At 41.3% G+C, this 19,673-nt stretch overlaps 1 protein-coding gene across 1 annotated transcript in view; it reads left to right on the top strand.

Annotated features, from left to right (window-relative positions):
• The window catches only part of LOC142249932 (G-protein coupled receptor family C group 5 member D-like), a 36,338-nt gene extending 17,308 nt beyond the window's left edge, over nt 1–19,030 (top strand). Inside the window, exons 2-4 of the mRNA XM_075321935.1 lie at nt 1,801–2,740; nt 11,245–11,309; nt 14,316–19,030. Coding sequence (XP_075178050.1) covers nt 1,834–2,740; nt 11,245–11,309; nt 14,316–14,411 — 1,068 coding nt within the window. The 5' untranslated portion in view covers nt 1,801–1,833 and the 3' untranslated portion in view covers nt 14,412–19,030. The remainder of the gene's footprint in view (nt 1–1,800; nt 2,741–11,244; nt 11,310–14,315) is intronic.
• The last annotated feature ends 643 nt before the right edge of the window (nt 19,031–19,673 follow it).

Raw genomic sequence — 19,673 nt, 5'->3', positions numbered from 1 at the left:
GCGACGTGACCCCCGGGTCCGTGAAAAGCTCGAGCCACCACCCGCAGTATGAGAACGGATCCGAGCGGCTCGGCGGTCGCAGCCGAGCCCGCGGGGCGGTACACTCCCCATCAATGATGTATGTATCCCCCAGTGATGTATGTACCCCCCGTGATGTCTATGCCCTCAGCCTCCCCAGTGATCTATATTACTCCCAACCCTCCCCTGTGATGTATATACAGCAGTCCCAGCAAACTCAAACCTGGCAAAGCAGTTGTGAAAAGCAACAAGATCAATATCGCCTAATATTACAGCTGCACCAAAGAGTAGAAGCTCCAGCCACCACAGTGAGTTAATTGTTTGACCAAATATATTAGGTAAATTTTTAAGTTGATAATTTTGGGCTGCCCCCGAAGGTTGGTAGATATTTCCAAATAGCCCCCGGCAGAAAAAAGGTTCCCCACCCCTGGTGTAGAGAGACCACGTGGCTACCACACTGAAAGCCCTACTGCCAGGAACAAATTAACTTTACTTCCCCCCGGCAGCCTCAGGCATTCAGTCATAGGGGTTTGGATGCTTAGAACAAAATGTAAACTTTTGCAATGCTAGTGACTTTATTCTTATTACTCACTATATAAACTTGGAGCACACATCTATTTATTTTGTAATATGAAAACACAAGGATTAAATACCATGTGTTTTTATTCTGTTATCTCGTGTATGTACTATGTATATTAAACCCTTCCTAAACAGGCAATTTTTCATCTTTGCACTTTTATTTCTGCCTTTCTTTTAAGAATTATAATTTTTTTTTATTATCAATATAACTGTTTTCACTTGATTGTCGACTTTTTTTGTGAGAAAAGTTGTAGTTTTGAATGACACCAGTCACTTTACCACACAAAATACTAAAAGATGGGAAAAATGCTTAGTGAAATGTTGAAAAAACGTGACACACCCATTATTTTATGCTTTTGTTCATGGGTCCTTCTTATCTGCACTCCACAACCTTGCTGTACGGGGGGCCATGGTAGCCAGTGTATGAGTGCACCAGCAATTGCACCACTCAAATGCTGCTGTAAGTGATTCACAGCATTGTTTAATTAGGTAAACAGCAGCAATCGGTGCAAACTCTGGTCACTTCTGTTACAGTAAGATATCAGCTGTGTAACACATCCTGCGTCAGCAGGACATGGTGCGCTGCATACACTGAAACCCATATATCACACTTCAGGAAGGGATTAAAGAACTAATAAAGATTTTGTCAATTATTTGCTGTATATTTTGTTGGAAAGTCATTTAATGTTTATGTAGCCTGCACCTTTCATGAATATAATGTGCTTGCCCTGTTTCTGTATTGTTATGTGATATAAATGTATCTGATTCATGACTCTATGCTTATCGTTAAATACGTTATGGGTGCTGTATTAGAATAGACTTTTGTGGCTCATCACTACCATATGGTCCAATATCCAATGAGTGGAGGTATAGACCACTATGGTACTACAGAGTGCTAAATATAAGATGGGAACACCACTGGAAATGTACCTTCCACTTTGTATTTTGTTGGGTCTCCTTGGCTTTCTCCAGATGGCCACAAAATTGGTTATTGCCATGAAGTGACCATGCTGTCTCCAGTAAGGATATGATACCAACATCTGAACTAAGACAATGCCTTCATTGTTTAAGAAAAGGTCAATCTCAACACTGTGTTATTATTTCTTTATGACTCCTGAACCCTACATAGCATAAATATAGGTATTTGATTAGTGAGCAAGTTTTCCTGTATTTACTAATTAGAACATATATTTTTCTTGACAGACTCTGGCAGACCTGGTACCGGCTTGAAGCAAGATGTCTTGTGATGTTGCTGAAGATTATAGATTTTTGTGCAGTACACAAGATGCATGGGGCATTGTACTGGAAACGCTGGCCGCGGCCGGGGTCCTCTTTACTCTCACTCTCATGCTAGCACTTCTTATTATGGTGCCACGTATTTGTGACAATGCCAAACGGGCTTTGGTTCCCATTCAGTTCATCTTCCTTATTGCCACACTTGGAATATTTGGTCTTACATTTGCCTTTATCATAAAACTTAACAGACAGACTTGCCCGACGCGTTTCTTTCTTTTTGGAGTGCTATTTGCCATCTGTTTTTCTTGCCTTTTAGTTCACGCTAGTAAATTAGTGAGACTAGTTAGGGGTGGCCTGGGTATGTCATGGTGGGTGATGCTAATTACAGTCATTTCCCTATCACTTGTACAAATTATTATAGCTATTCTTTATGTAGCAATTTTTCTGGGAAGAAATATGGATCAATGCGATCTGACTACGGCAAATCTTCCGGCACGTAACCTTGACTTTGTGCTAATACTTATATATGTTTTGGCACTGATGGCTGTCACTTTCCTCGTATCAATGATCGCTATGTGTGGACTTTGTAAATACTGGAAACGACATAGTGTCCATATTTATGTAACAATGTTTTTCTCAATTGGCATTTGGGTAGCTTGGATTTCTATGTTATTAAGAGGAAACATATCTCTAGGCACCAACCCTCTGTGGGACGACCCCGTGAGAGCCATAGCCTTAGTGGCCAATGGATGGGTTTTCCTCATTATGTACATGGTTCCAGAGCTTTGTTCGATGACACGTCACCAATCAAATTGTGCCAAACACTGTAACCAGTCACAACCACATCTTATACGGCAAACTGTTGGAGTAGACAATCGAGTATTCTGTCAAGACGATGTATCCCAAGGTAAGCTGACATATAAATATCAATTATTTTCTATCGTAAAGGAGATGGCTGTGTTTTTTTAGTTTTGTGTAATAATACTTACAGAGATGCAAATGTGCAGTTAGAATGTATCAAGCAATAACAATGATGAAATGTAATGTAACCTATGTCTTACATGCACTACGGTAGAAATACATGCATTGATAACATTTTCATCACATCAACACCAGCAGTGGTGTAATGTGTGACAATGCTCCATACACTTCTATGGGACCTGTGGTGTGATGTATAAAACTGCTCTGTCCACTTCTGTGGGAGCAATAGGTTAATGTGGGACACCACTTTATCCACATCTATGGCAGGAGTGGGTTAATGTGTGACCCCACTCCGTCCACTTCTCTGGGAGCACTGGTGTAATGTGTGATCTTGCTCTATCTACTTCTATGGGAGAAGTAGTGTCATGTGTGACCCCCTGCTCAGCTCAGCCCACTTCTGTGAGAGTAGTAGTGTAATGTGTCACTCCCCTGCTGCATCTACATCTATTGGATCAGTGATATAACATGTGACGCTGCTTTGTCCACTTTTATGGAAGCAAGCAGTAGTGTATTTGGGTGCTACCTACTCCGTCCACTTCTATGCAAGCAGAAGTGTAATGTGGGACCCTGCGCCGTCCATTTCTATGGGAGCAGTGTTGTAATGTGTGAACACCACTCTGTCCACTTCTATGAGATCAGTAGTGTAATATCTGACCCCGTGCTCCATCCGCGTCTATGGGAGCGTAATGTGTAACATCACTTCATTCACTTCTATAGAAGCAGTGGTGTGAAGTGTGACCCCACACTCTGTCAACTTCGACGGGAGCAGTGGTGTAATATATGACATCACTCCGTCCACTTCTTGTGACCCAAGATGGCAGATCCCAGTGGCCGTGTAAACATAATATATAAAAAACAGCTAAATGAATGCTTTTAATTTTGTTTTAAAAATAAATAATTTTATAATCAATCATTTTTATTTCAAAAACAATTTGCGGCACCCTCCCCTTAAAAAGGTTGTAGTTAAGGTTCTTTATGAAAGGTGTGTATAATATTGTACCAATGAGTAAAAGTTTCCAATCATTTTGCAATGTAAATAAGTTACGATTGCACGAACAGTGAGATACTGCTTTTTGTTGTTGAGCAAACCTTTTATGATGGCCTAAAACTATTATTAGTTAACAGAATAACCTGCAATGTAAACAAGTGGAATGTATAAAGACCAGCCGAATTAAAAGTAATCACAGTTACAAAAAACAAACAATTACTGTTACACATACGTCACTCCAAAATTATATTCACATATAAAAGGACCTTTAATCTCTATTTAAGGTTTTGTACATTTTATTATTATTATTATTATTTATTTATAGAGCACCATTAATTCCATGGTGCTGTACATGAGAAGGGGGTTACATACAAAATACATATACAAGTTACAGTAGACAGACTAGTACAGAGGGAAGAGGGCCCTACCCTTGCGGGCTTACATTTTATGGTAATATCTAATATGTACAGTCATGAGAAAAACTAAGTCCATCCTCTTTAAATCAATTCTGTTATATATCAGGATATCAGGACACAATAATAACAACAACAAATGTTTGATCCTTAAAAGGTCTTAGGGGCCCTTTGCACACTACGACATCACAAGCCGATGCTGCGATGCCGTGTGCGATAGTCCCCACCCCCGTCGCAGCTGCGATATCATAGTGATAGCTGGCGTAGCGAACATTATCGCTACGCCAGCTTCACATGGACTCACCTGCCCTGCGACGTCGTTCTGGCCGGCGACCCGCCTCCTTATTAAGGGGATGGGTCGTGTGGCATCATAGCAACGTCACACAGCAGGCGGCCAATAGAAGCGGAGGGACGGAGATGAGCGGGACGTAAACATCCCGCCCACCTCCTTCCTTCCGCATTGGCGGCCGTGATGCAGGTAGGAGATGTTCCTCGCTCCTATGGCTTCACACACAGCGATGTGTGCTGCCGCTGGAGCGAGGAACATCATCGTAACATCGGTCATTCCCAATTCATGGAATTGACCGACGCTACACCGATGACACGATTACGACGCTTTTGCGCTCGTTAATCGTATCAAAAATGCTTTACACACTACAATATCGCCTGCGACGCCGGATGTGCGTCACTTTCAATTTGATCCCACCGACATCGCACCTGCGATGTCATAGTGTGCAAAGTGCCCCTTAGAATTAGGTAAATACGTCAGATGAACAAGCACATATGACAAAATACACAATGTCATTACTTATTTAACAAACATTTTACTAAAATTCAGCAGTAATTATGTAAAATATTAAGTACACCCTTACTGCTTCCATATAAATTAAAGGGAACCTATCACCAGATTTGGCGACTATAGGTTGCAACCACCACTAGTGAGCTCTTATATACAGCATTCTACAATACTGCATATAAGAGCCCAGGCTGCTCTGCATAATGTAAAAAAACTCTGTTAGAATACTCATCTAGGGGGCAGTCCCGTCCGATGGGTATCGCTGCTCTCCGGTCCAGCGTCTCCTTTCTGCTGCAATCTAGATCCTTCTTCTATCCAGTCCAGGCCATCATTGCGGTCCTGAGCAGACATACTTTAATCTGCCCTATTGAGGGCAGAGCAAAGTTCTGAAATGTGCAAGACTGAGGAAAGGTTAAAGACCGCCTGCGCATGCACACTACAATACTTTGATCTGCATTGAACAGGGCAGATCAAACTGCGCCTGCGCAGGACCCCAATGCTGGCTAGTTTGGATGAAATGGGACACGTCATGCACATGAGCCTCAGAAGAAGGAGGATGAATATTGCCGTAGAGAGGAGGCGCCAGACTGGAGAGCAGCGACAGCCATCGGACTCAACGGCTCCCTCTGTGAGTATTATACAGGTGTTTTTTACATTCTACAGAGTGACCTGGGCTCTTATATACAGTATTCTGCAATGCTGTATATAAGAGCTCACGGGTGGTGGCTGCAGCTCATAAGGGAAAAACCTGGTGACAGGTTCCTTTTAAGAGGGTAAGTAGTAGCCAAATGCTGATAATCAAATTACCCTTGAATAATTATTCATAAGCAAGTTTGACCAACTCTATAAAAGCAGAGGTTTTAGCAGTTTGCTGGTCTAGAATATTCAGGCATGGGGTATTAACACAATGCCAAATGAGGAAAGACATAAACAATGAAAAATCAATTGATGTTGTTCACCAGTCTGGGGAGCTTTGTTAAGGCTACTTTACACACTGCGATATCGGTCCCGATATCGCTAGTGTGGGTACCCGCCCCCATCTGTTGCGCGACACGGGCATATCGCTGCCCGTGCCGCACAACATCGCCCACAGCCGTCACACATACTTACCTGTCCGGCGACGTCGCTGTGACCGGCGAACCGCCTCCTTTCTAAGGGGGCGGTCCGTGCTGCGTCACAGCGACGTCACTGAAACGTCACTGAACCGCCGCCCAATAGCAGCGGAGGGGCGGAGATGAGCGGGACGTAACATCCCGCCCACCTCCTTCCTTCCGCATAGCAGCCGGGAGGCAGGTAAGGGGAGCTTCCTCGTTCCTGCGGCGTCACACGGAGTGATGTGTGCTGCCGCAGGAACGAGGAACAACCTCGTTACTGCTGCAGTAACGAGATTTGAGAATGGACCCCCGTGTCGCCGATTAGCGATTTTGCACGTTTTTGCAACGATGCAAAATCGCTTATCGGTGTCACACACAACGGCATCGCTAATGCGGCCGGATGTGCGTCACGAATTCCGTGACCCCAACGACTCCGCATTAGCGATGTCGTAGCGTGTAATGCCCGCTTTAGACATCATTTCTAAACAACTTGTAGTCCATCATTTTACAATGAGAAGGATTATTCACATGTCAATACAACTACCAATTTTTGCAGGACTGGACGACCCTGCAAATTCTCCCCAGGTTAGATTGTGCACTTCTCAGAGAAATTGCTAAAATCCAAAAAGCTTCAGCTCAGACTCTAAAGGACTCAGTAAATTAAATGTTCAGTTTTGTGGCACTACAGGTAAAGAAAACACTGACAAGTATGTCTTTTGTTATGAAGCGATGCCAGGAGAAAGCCTCTTTTTTCTAAACAGAACAAGTTTGAAATGTTGTATCTGATCAAAGCACAGTACGTGTGGAACAATGTCCTTTGTTTGGACAGAGTAGAGCAAAATAGAGATGTTTGGCCATAATACCCTGCATAGTATTTGTCCAAAACCAAACACAGCATATCAGCACCCATCTAATACCAACTGTCAAGCATAGTGGAGGGGTGATGATTTGGGCTTGATTTGGAGCCACAGGACCTGGATTCCTCTGTATACTGAAACTGGGTAATTCCAAGCACAGCAGTAAATCTACATCAGAATGGCTGAAAAAGAGAAGAATTCAGATCTCTCAAAGTCCAGACCTCAACCCATAAACAAATGCCCACAAACTAGATGAGTGTTAGCAATGTTGTACAGAAGAGCGGGACAAAGTTCCTCCAGAACGAGGTGAGAGAATAAGAACATCACATAGAAAACAGTTACTTCAAGTTATTAGTACTACAGGTAGTTTTAAAAGTATTCATTCATGGGGTGAATGTTATTTTCCAAACACCGCTTCTGTATTTTGGTTTAGTTTTTCTGAAATAAATAATGGTGCAATGTCATTTGTCATTGTTCATCTCAGGTTGTATGAACCTAATTTTAAGACTTAAGGACCATATTTTTTTCCATTCCACATCCTAATGAGTAAAACGATAATATTCTAAGAGGGTTCACTTAGTTTTTGTGATGACTGTACTTATATGCGAGGAGATGACATTTGTGGCATCTGTAATCTCAGGACATCATTGGTTTGCAGAATTTTGCCTAACAAGAGGCAGGAGAATGGGTTTGGTAAAGGAGGGGCAGCAGAGTTGGTGCCAGCTGGAAATACCTGTGTGCTTTTATAGTAAAGAACTAGTGCTATACTGAGATGAGTGGGAAAATACTTAAGACTTGGTGAAGTATGGACTAAGTTTTGATGTCATCTATTGCATTTCATGATGACTCATGCCTAACTTGAAAAGCATGGCAACACAACTTGTTTTTTACAAATATATATTTAGAAGGCAGGTGTAACCTTAAGGGTGCAGGGTGTGTCCCGCTCAGAGGTATGTGGTATAAATAGCCATTGTCTCTGGTTTCTGAGTCATGCACCCACTTTGAAAATACCCAATGATGCAAATAGGAATATATGTAAATGTCTTTCGTTCTATTGTTTTGCAGCTTCAAAGAAATGTGTCATATAAGTTGGGTATCAGATAACGTGAAACGTGCATATAGTTCAATTAGGCCAAGGTAAAGGCACTGTTATGAAAGGGAGTACTAAAGATATAAGAAGTACTTAAGCTATGAGGGGTACTTAAGATATAGGGGGTACCTAAGCTATTGGGGGTATTTATGATATAGTTGGTACCTAAGCTATAGGGGTTACTTAAGATATAGGTGGTACTTAAGATATAAGGGGAATTAAGATATAAGAAGATATAAGGTGTACTTAAGATATGGGGTAACATAAGATATAGGGGATACTTATGATACAAGGAGTACTTAAGATATATCGGGTACCTAAGATATAGCGGTACTAAAGATATAGGGGATACTTATGATATAAGGGGTACTAAAGTTATTGGGCATACCTAAGATATAGAGGGTACTTCTGATATAGAGGTTACCTAAGATATAGAGGGTACGTAAGATAGAGGGGGTACTTAAGCTATAGATGCTACTTATGATATAGAGGGCACCAAAGATATAGGGGGCGTAAGATATATGGGGTACTTAAGAAATAGAGGTTACCTTAGATATAGGTGGTACATAAGAAATAGGGGATACATATTCAATTGGATACATATTCAAAGAAATACATATTCAATTTTTTATTATACGTATGATATGAGGGTACTTAATATATAAGGGGTACTTAAGATTTTTGGGTACCTAAGATATAGGGAGTACCTAATCTATAGGGGGTACTTAAGATATACGATCATAAAATCTCCTTTTTTATGCAGTGATACTCACAAACTGACATGTTCAGAAACAAATTAGAAATACATTTCTTTTGTCTGTAATAAACAGTTGGTGTTTTGCTAGAATTATTTTTATTATAAAGCAAGCAGCCATAACACTTAAACCGCCTGCCTAATATTGCGTATGACTCCGTCACATAACAGCCCCGAGCTCTTAAGGCATGAACTCTAGAAAACCTCGGAGGGTGTGGTATATGACTCCCAAGACAAGAGCAGATCCATGAAAGAGTAACCATCGTTCTAATTATTTCATAAATGAATAGTACACCTGAAAATATGTAACTTTGTAATACATCTGATCAGACAAATGTTCTTCTTTCTCTGCCAGAATTGATCAGTAATTATCAAAATTCTCAATTAAATACAGATTTTACCTCAATTCTGGCAGAGAAAGAACCAATCTTGTCTAAGATACATTACAAAGTTGCTTATTTTCAGGTGTACTCTTGATTTCTGAAATAACATTTTTTTTATTCATTAAATGTATGGGCATCCAATGGTGCTGAATCACAGAGAGGGCAGAGAGAGGTGAGTTTATGAATACATTTACACTATCTTACATTCACATATACATACAGTATATTTAATGAATAAAAGACCTATCAGGACCGTTTCTCTAACTTTTTAAAAATGTTGTACTATTAGATTTTGGGGGGCATTTAAGTAGGTGTGGTTAAAAAATGACATAGAGCAGTGTCTGATGTTCAATATCCCAACCCAAAGTAAAAAAACACGAGCTGCTCCCCCCCCGCCTTCAGACGTACAAGTCTTTAGCAAGAAGTCATAGCTGTGTCTGACACTCACTTCCTGTTGATTACTCATAAGTCTGAAGAAGGGGACAGTGAATCTGGCAGTGTTTGGGTTCGGGGCTCACGTGATGTAATGACCACACGTGAGCCCCAGGAATAGGAGCGCTGACACCGCTGGAAAGGCGCCGACATGGGAGGTAAGTATAGACTTTTTTTTTATTTTAATAGGGGCAAAGATAAGGAATGAGAAGGGGTTGTTCTACTAGAGAACAACCCCTTTAAGATAAATTCAGCCATGTGAATCCCCATTACAAAATAGAAGATTCAACTGTTAAAATTTTATTATAATTATTACACAGTGGAAGACAAAAACAATGGTTAGAAGTCCCTATTTTCTTCAGTAAACTGAATAATTATATATACTGGGCAAGGTATAGTTAAGTAAAGAACACACCTATTGGAAGTGGGAGTGGTAGCACAAATAACAAGCCTTGTTCTCCAGGTGCTGCTTTACTGAATTTTGGCATCTTTGTTGTAACTATAATGCTGGTAAATATGTAGAATGTGAATAGCAGCATCTACATTAATAAATCATTACTGACCTGCGGACAGTACCCAGCATTGGACGGGATAGAAGGTAAACATGCTGCTTCAGTTGTGTATTTTATTTGGTGTGGATTTCACCTGTTTTGACCTAAACAAAGCTTTTTCCAAGGACTTGTGTGGAGAGATTTCTGGGTGGCGTCAGCTGCGAGGTGTTGTGGTACTAGTATGGTGAGCTCGCAGTACCTCCCGGCCAAAGCCAACAGCAGATAAAACCCTTTGCATGGGTCAAAACTTCAGATGAAATCAGTAGATTGTGCTGGATTCAATAAAAAAGAAACAGAATTGAAGCCCTGTTTTCGCCTTCTGTTCCTTTCCATGCTAGGGTAGTTCAATGTAGATATGGTTTGATTACGAGCCTTTCCACCTACATGAAAGTAATAACAGATGTGCAGGCTTATCACCCAATATTTTACCTACAAACAAGGAAGGGTATGAGGATGGGTAGTGGCTGGAATCATTGATTTATTACTCAAGCATGCGCGCCCGTTACTCAGGAGTTGACGCTCCCAATATGGATACTGTAGAAGTGCTCTGAAGCAAAACTCTTTTTGGATAGAAGATGAAAGAAGATCCAGAAGTCTAAGCATTCAGCCCAGAGCCTAAAGGCAGGCCTTCCCATGTCATGGAGAACATAGCACTTCACTAAAGGGGCATTTCATTTTTCTTTTAAAAAATATCAAATATTTACTAGAGGGATCTTATAACCACTAGATCAGTGTGGACTCGACTACAAAGACCCCCAAAGTGACCAGAATGGGAATGCTGTGTCCCACCACCATCCCCAAGACCATGACAAAGAGGGGTTGGATGGAGCAGTGTTTGCGCATGAGCCCTCTGCTCTACTCAGTGTCTATGAGATTGTGTAGAGGAATCAACCAGCAACTCCTAACGGCCACTGATCGGCCATCCTTTATAGAGTATTGTGCAATGGAATTAATGATAGAGTCCAGAAAAATGCCATTTACTCCATGTGTGTGAATAAAAGCGACAGCTACTTGTATATCTGCACTACCTAGCTACGGAGTTTAAAGTCAATGTTTTTTTTTCTCTAAACAGCCCAAGATTCTGGAAGAAGTTCACCTTCTTCTGTTCCACGGTTCGATGCAACGTTAGCAATGAGGGTGAGTATTTAACCTGACAGAACGTTCAAGACTTCACAACAACTGAACCTTAGATTAGAATTAAACTTTAGTAACACTTTTCATGTATATGGTAGTCCTTCAATTACCTGTGGATGGAGGGGTCCACATCCTGAGACCCTCAATGATTGTTCAAAATCCCACACAAAAGTGAGCAGATCAGGAGGCAGAATATCTATGAAATCTCTGCTCATATTCAGGCAGAAGCTGAAAACTTACTGTGTATGAAGTGTTTTTGTTTTATTATTTTACATAACATTGAGATTGTAGGTTCTCTCATCTTTAATCCTACTGCTGTGGATCCGGTGATTATCCCTTTTGTGTTCTTCTACAGTGGCCGTGTTATGTAGGAAAGCTTTTACATTGTCTTCAAACTTTTAAAGCGATAAAGTATAGTGGAGTTGAGTTTCCCATCGCAATGAATCTAAATATACATGTTTTATAGTATTTTTATAGTGTAAATAGCAGTTATTTATGATAGTACACTGTTATCCGTGAAACACCCAAGTGATGTGCCTCGTCAGTCATTAAGTCATTACATTTTCATCTTTGGTGCCCAGATTTCCACATTTTATAGTAGGAGTTGCCCTTGCTAATAATTGTGTACCTAGGGAATGGTATAACATGAGAAATGGCAATGACTCACGACTGTGCCCAACAATTTCGTTCACATAAAACAATTTGATGCTTGTTAGCAAAAATTCTATCACTTGTTTTTTCTTTTTTATTGAGAAAGTAAATGTTACTTACACGTTTTAGTTTCACATAAGGTATTTGAAAAAAATAAATAAATAAAATGATGGAGCTTGGCTGGGATTTGGAAAAAGAGAATTATTTTTCCTACTATAATATCACATAGACCCTCGTTCACCAGACAGAGCCCAAAAGTGGATTCTTTTGCCCTATTTAGCTGTATAGGAAAATATATGGAGGGTCACAACAAAGAGATGAATACCACAATGTCTAGATTTTTTTTCCAATGCTCACTATGGTGGACGGATACCTCGGCAAGAAACATGACTGTGGCCACTGCCATTCCGGATGGCACGTGCCCGAGGTGGCCGCAGACACACCATGTACTCTGCAGTTAAGATGAACACATTATATAGATTGTTCCTCTTCAAAGCCGGGATAATGACAGTAACTAGCAGCCTATGAAGAGGAATCACAAAGTTTTGTATTAGTCATGAAGAGATTTCATTTCCAAACTAATTGTTCACATTTTGTACAAATTAGGAACAAGCGTCTTGTTAGACGACTAAATAAAATTAAGACCCTTGTGTGAAATGTTGTTTTTTTCCCATTTTAGAAACCAAAGAAAAAACTCATAAAAACAGTTTTTATTACTTTAATGATTAAATGATAGTTATAAAAAAAAAATGTGTAGCTTTGAAAATGAAAACTACAGTTCAGACAGGGTCATGTGAGGTGAGTGCAACAGAGGGCAAAACAGCCAGTGAGTGGGTAGTGGGATATTTTTTTTTATATCAGCTGACAGGCAGAGTAGCCGACTTTCTAGATGGTAGTGGCATAAATGGGCTAGCAGGGGACTATCTGTTCCCTTAATTTTGCCTACCTACAAGTGGACGTGCACCATTCTGTTTTCGGTACCCCCCTTTCCTCGTCGGCTGTCCCTGTTCTATCGCTCAAATACTGTTGTTGCCAAGAAAGGCACCCACCACCAAGGAAGAAATACATAGTGACAAATTGTCTCAGGTCAGTATTCTAGAGTAAAAGTGGTTTCCATAAAAGTAAATGGTGACCACTACCCAGCTACCCATAATAATTATATCCTAGGGGCCGAGTAAGGAAAAGCAAGGTTGAAGCATAAATATCAGTACCACTAACCTGAAGGCCTAAATAGATAAATAAAGATCCCAGCAAGGGATAACATTATCTGCTGGGATCATCCGGAGAAGAATCTTGACGTGTTCCCCCCCCCCCCCTATATTTTTTCTTAAGGGTTCATCAGGGGAAATTGAGTGAATGATAGCTCTTGTGACCAATAGGGCAATATCAATGGCCCAGTATATGATCAGCAGGTCCGTAGTGCAGTGACTGAGCACCTTGCATTCAGGGATATACACTCCCCACAAGTGTTGGTCACCTGGAGAGTGGAGTGTATATCCCTGAATGCAAGGTGCCCTGTCACTGCACTACGGACCTGCTGATCATATACTGGGCCATTGATTTTGCCCTATTGGTCACAAGAGCTTAATATGTAAGATGGCCTTTATGCTGTTTGGATCTATCATTAAATCCACTCAATTTCCCCTGATGAACCCCTAAGAACAAATATTGGTGGGGAAACACATCAAGATCCTTCTCCGCATGATCCCAGCAGATAATGTTATCCCTTGCTGGGATCTTTAATTATCTATTTAGGCCTTCAGGTTAGTGGTACTGATATTTGGGCTTCAACCTTGCTTTTCCTTACTCGGCCCCTAGGATATAATTATTATGGGTAGCTCGGTAGTGGTCACTATTTATTTTTATGGAAACCACTTTCAATCTGCAATACTGACCTGAGACGAATTGGCACTATTCATTTCTTCCTTGGTGGCTGGTGCCTATCTTGGCAACAACAGTAATTGAGGGATAGAACAGGGACAGCCAACGAGGAAAGGGGGGTATCGAAAACAGTATGGTGCACCTCCGCTGGTAGGTAGGGGCAAAAGGGAGGGAACAGATAGTCCCTTGCTAGCCCATTTATGCTGCTACCATCTAGAAAGTTGGCTACTCTGCCTGTCGGCTGATATAACAAAATATCCCACTACCCACTCACTGGCTGTTTTTCCCTCTGTTACACTCACCTCACATGACCATGTCTGAATTGTAGTGGACATATTCAAAGCTACATTTTTTTTTATAACTATATTTTAATCATTAAAGTAATAAAAACTGTTTTAGGAGTTTTTTTCTTTGGTCTCTAATATAAATTATCTTTTTTGTACCTTAATAATCTAATGCTGTTTTCCCCATTTCCAGGACCTGGCACCGGCAAAGGAGTTCTCTATACCGCGCCCTCAACAGAAACCTGACTCATACCTGCAGTATCGCAGCCATGACCTGACCCACATGTAACCCTTCATTGCCCTGGTCATTCCCTCTCGTCAACACAGAGGCTGAGCGTTTTATGGTGAAGATTTCATAAGAACCAAGAGAAAATAGAAAAACACTACGATTTTCCTGAAAGACTTTTTTTTTCCCTTAACCTGACCTTGTAATAGATGCATAAAGGAGATGGATCCGATTTATTAATGGATCACTTGGCACTGTCATTAATTTGTGTAATGCCATGACATTTTTTTTGCTTATTTAACAATTGCTTTATTTTGTAGGAGAACAGTTGTTTAATCAGCAAAAGGGCACAACCATTACTATTAGCTACACCATTCTGTGGGCAAAACGGCAAATCTCAAAATCAAGTACTTGTTTAGTAGTCGATGGAAGCATTTTTGCACTAGGGTCTAGAAAACTTCTGGGTTGTTTGGTTTTGCAACCTCTATGAATCAAAAAAGGCTAACTTACTGGGAAATCTGTCCATGAGTTTGCCTATTTGCCTGATCTCTCTTCTTTTGATTGATAGTCTAAGCTGGTGTGTGCTCAGTGGAAGGTGAAACTTTGGTCAGAAATCAGCTTAGAAGATAGTTCAGAAGAAGAGAGATAATGGTTACAGACCAGTGTCGGACGAGCTCCCTGATGGGTGACAGATGACTCATTCTGCAGCCGGCTACGTATGGTGACACTTTGTGCAATAGAAGCCAAACTGTAACTCATTCTTCATGGAACCTAGTGTGTTTAGGTAAAAAAATGAACCCAAATCGGCCCATGGTCTTTAAATAATACAATTATTGTGCCCTGCATCTAACACTATGAGGGATTTCCTACATAAAGACTTACAGGGCTAAGGAACCAAGGAATAACTCAACGCAAATGTAAAACCAGCGGTCATTGGCTGCAGTTTCTTTTGTTTTACCCATAAATCTGTAAATTGATTGTTTTAGCCACACAATGTTGCAGGTATAACAGCCATGAAGGGATTATATATATATATATATATATATATATATATATATATATATGTATAAAATAAACAATTCTGGACAGCCCCTTTAAATATGGCAGCTAAATGATTTTCAGTGTCAGTAGTGTGCCATTTAGTGTTCATTGTTTCAAAACCAGAATACATTATGTTAAATCGGATCAGTCTCCAGATTTCACAAAAGAAATGACACATCTTATTAAGGATCTCTAAGGGCTAGTGCGCACGTTGAATAATTGAATGCATTTATGCTGTGTATTGCACTGCAGCGTAAATGCATGCGTCCTACGTTCCCAGCACAATCTATGTAGATTGTGCATGAGACGTGCGCACGATGCTTTTATGAACGCAGCGGTTTGGGTGCTAAAATTTTGACCCAAATCCATGCGTTCATAAAATGAGCATGTCAATTAATTTTTGCGTTCTGGATGCAGCTCCCACTCTGTCTATGATGGGGGCAGCATCCCGAGCGCATGAAATCGGTGCTTTTTTGTACAAAACAACTGCATCCATTATGCAGTGTTTCTGCAGCGATTTGACGCGCACATGTGCTGTCAAATCGCTGCAGAATATTCAGCAGTTACGTGCGCATGAGCCCTAAGACGTATTGTGGATGGAATGACTGTTGTACCCTTTTCCCTACTATAATGTTACAATGGGCATTTTACATGTTCAGCTCTATATTAGAGATCTATTTAATAAGACAAACAGTTTATATTGTGAAATCTGACAAGATGCTCCTTAAGTTGTTCATTAACGAGAACCAATAATGAACATTGGTCACTCAGGGATCATATACATTAGATACTTGCCAAATACAGCAAAACAACAGTCAACAAATGTTATTACTGTATGTATAGCCATGTTAGATCAGTGCGAGTAAAAAAAAATGTACTTGGCTGGGCACAAATGTACGTAACTTACTATGTATTGGGCTTACAGGAAATTGTATAAACAAAAACAAAACTTGACCCGAAAGGAATGGGTTAAAGCTAGCCACATCTATTTTATTCAGTGGAAAATATGTGGAAAATATGTATTTGGATTTAGTCACAAGTAGCAATATCATAGTAAAAAATGAAGTTTATGAGATGATTGTCACCATCAGAAACCTCAGCGAAGCCACCATTCAACCAACTATAAAAGAAACAGTGTCAAAGGTGCGAAAGGGATTTATTGTGGCATCTTAATGTTTAAACTGATCTAACAAAAGCATAACTTCCAGTAAATACACCAATCAGTATTTATTTATTGTTCTTTTAATAGAAATATAGTTTACTTTCTAGAATTGTGTCTATGACAATAATAAATGAGCAGATGGAATTGAAGAATACGTTATTTGTTACCTGACATAAATGCAAGTTTACTGTGCAAAATATATAACACTACTCTTATCTAAAGGCATCTGTCAGCAGTTACTGCTATCTAATCTGAGCGCATCATGATGTAGGGTCAGAGACCATGATTACAGTGATTGTCCCTTAAGGTACCGTCACACTAAGCGACGCTCCAGCGATCCCACCAGCAACCTGACCTGGCAGAGATCGCTGGAGCGTCCTTACACGGGTTGCTGGTGAGCTGTCAAACAGGCAGATCTCTTCAGCAACCAGTGACCAGCCCCCAGCCAGCAGCGACGCGTGGAAGCGATGCTGCGCTTGGTAACTAAGGTAAATATCGGGTAACCAACCCGATATTTACCTTGGTTACCAGCGCACACCGCTTAGCGCTGGCTCCCTGAACTCCTAGCCAGAGTACACATCGGGTTAATTACCCGATGTGTAGTCTGGCTATGTGTACAGGGAGCAGGGAGCCGGCTTCTGCGGACGCTGGTAACCACGGTAAACATTGGGTAACCAAGAAGCCCTTACCTTGGTTACCCGATATTTACCTTCGTTACCAGCATCCGCCGCTCTCACACTGCCAGTGCCGGTTCCCTGTTCCCTGCACTCCTAGCCACAGTACACATCAGGTTAATTACCCGATGTGTACTCCGGCTACGTGTGCAGAGAGCAGGGAGCCGGCACTGACAGCGTGAGAGTGGCAGACGCTGGTAACGAAGGTAAATATCGGGTAACCAAGGAAAGGGCTTCTTGGTTACCCGATATTTACATTGGTTACCAGCGTCCGCAGAAGCCGGCTCCTGCTCACTGCACATTCAGTTGTTGCTCTGTCGCTGTCACACACAGCGATGTGTGCTTCACAGCGGGAGAGCAACAACTAAAAAATGGTCCAGGACATTCAGCAACAACCAGCGACGTCACAGCAGGGGCCAGGTTGTTGTTGGATGTCACACACAGCAACATCGCTAGCAACATCGCTGTTGCGTCACAAAAGTCGTTACTTAGTGAGACGTGGCCTTTACTGGGATGTACTTTGCTGTTTCAATACAATTAGAGTTTTATCAGCAGGGGATGATCAGCTGCCTCCAAGGCCAACCACACCCTCATCACAATATAGAATGTAAACAGGAAGCGGCCAATCAGTGATGTGGGTGAAGTTACACAGGGCTCAACATTCCGAGTTCTGCTAAATCTACAGCAGAGAAAATTGTGATTCTAATCACAACTGCTGCACCCAGTAAACTAAATGACATATAGCTGGAATCAGGGTCTCTGTTCCTAGGTCGTGCTGCTGTCAGATTACATAGTAAAAACTTGCTGGCAGATTCCCTTTAAAATGGTTTTCAGCCTATAGCTTTCTGGCCTTTAATGGCTCCCACAATCAGACATTAATCATTCTTCCTGGATCCTATGATGCCTTTCTGTCACTGCTCTAGTCTATGTTTACTGTAACTATCGTACACATCACCACTGCAGTCAATCCCTGAGCTCAGTGGTTTAGTGGATGTAGACTTCACAAGCTGCTGATTGTCTGCAGCGGTGATGCGTGATGTAGATATGAAGTCAACAGGAACTGAAACAGTGTGGAAAGATAAGGTGAGTAATATCTGATTTTACTATTTTAACTTATCAGGGGCTAGAAAACTGTAAGCAGAAATCCTTTAAGTTACTAATGTTTCCTTACCACAATATGAAAGTCACTCTGCTGGTCAAGAATAGAAGAAAGGGCCTAGAAATAACGGATTGTAATAATGGCGAGGTCTAGAAAGAAGTGTGACACTTCTGTCATGAACTTCATGGGTGCTTCTACATGCTGAGGATTTACTGTACTCCAATGCAGTTTCCTATCTTAAAAAAAAGGTGCCATGTGAACTGTGACTAACAGCAGACAGTTTTGCGGCAGTCTCCATCCTGCAGGGATAGTGAAGGCCTCAGTCGCAGTATTATGCTGTATAGACCAGCACCTTAACACTTTGAAATACAAAGCACACAGTTTATTTTTAGATACAAACCTCTGACAGAATACCTGCGTGTTAATAGTTTCTGGATTGCAACAAATATTTAATGTATACTATATACTATAGACAAAAACGAATAAAAAAACAGCCATAGAGTGAATAAAGGTATACAGCTTAGACTTGACATTTGTGGACCAATATTAACCAATTATAACCAATGTTATGTTGAGCAGGTAACAGCTGTTTTCTCTGTTTTTATAAGTATTAATTTCCATACGTGCCTGTAAATAGATATGTCATATAAGTAATATATGTTAAATTATTTATCCTAAAACTATAATAAAGGCATATACAAGAGCGCATCATGCAGTGGTCTGTTATTCACCCGCAATCAGGCAGCAATTCCCAATCCAAGTCAATTTACACAGAAATTTCTTCCCAGCATGTGGAATGATATTTGAGAATATGGAATATATATATGTCACCCAGGGTTATGGGGTACTCGGTCCCGGGCGGTATATAACTGGGGAATGTCACTTTGGTGGCCATTGCCCGGTTCCATGCCCTGGGTGCTTTTTAAAAGGGGAATATTTACAGGGGATTTATGAATAAAGTTCACACGTGACGCCACTTGCGGTTTGCGGCTATGTGGATAGAGCTGCCGCTGCACAGTTTTCACTACTGGGGCTGGTGTTAGTGGCAGCCTGGATGTTAGGCCCTCCGCAAGCAGGGCCAGGCCCCAGAGGATAGGTGATGTAGATGGGTGTTGAAAGAAGGGAGGCCACACAAGGGGTTGCAGTGTAACTGTGTCCTTTACTCACAGTAAGCTGGTAACTGGTCATCTGAGGCTGGCATGTCTCAACCGCAGGTCCCCTTAGTCCAAGTGCCAGTTTAGTGACCTGGTGGCTTCTTTCCCCTGTACCTGTCCTTGGTTAGTGGGTCCCCGTGGCTTGGAGCGGCTGGGGGTCCCCTCCTGGTTGTTTTCTACAGCAGTCCGTATGAC

The sequence above is a fragment of the Anomaloglossus baeobatrachus genome, chromosome 8 (genome assembly GCF_048569485.1).
Source record: "Anomaloglossus baeobatrachus isolate aAnoBae1 chromosome 8, aAnoBae1.hap1, whole genome shotgun sequence".
In the NCBI taxonomy this organism is placed as follows: domain Eukaryota; kingdom Metazoa; phylum Chordata; class Amphibia; order Anura; family Aromobatidae; genus Anomaloglossus; species Anomaloglossus baeobatrachus.
This window is presented reverse-complemented; position numbering and strand designations above follow the sequence as displayed.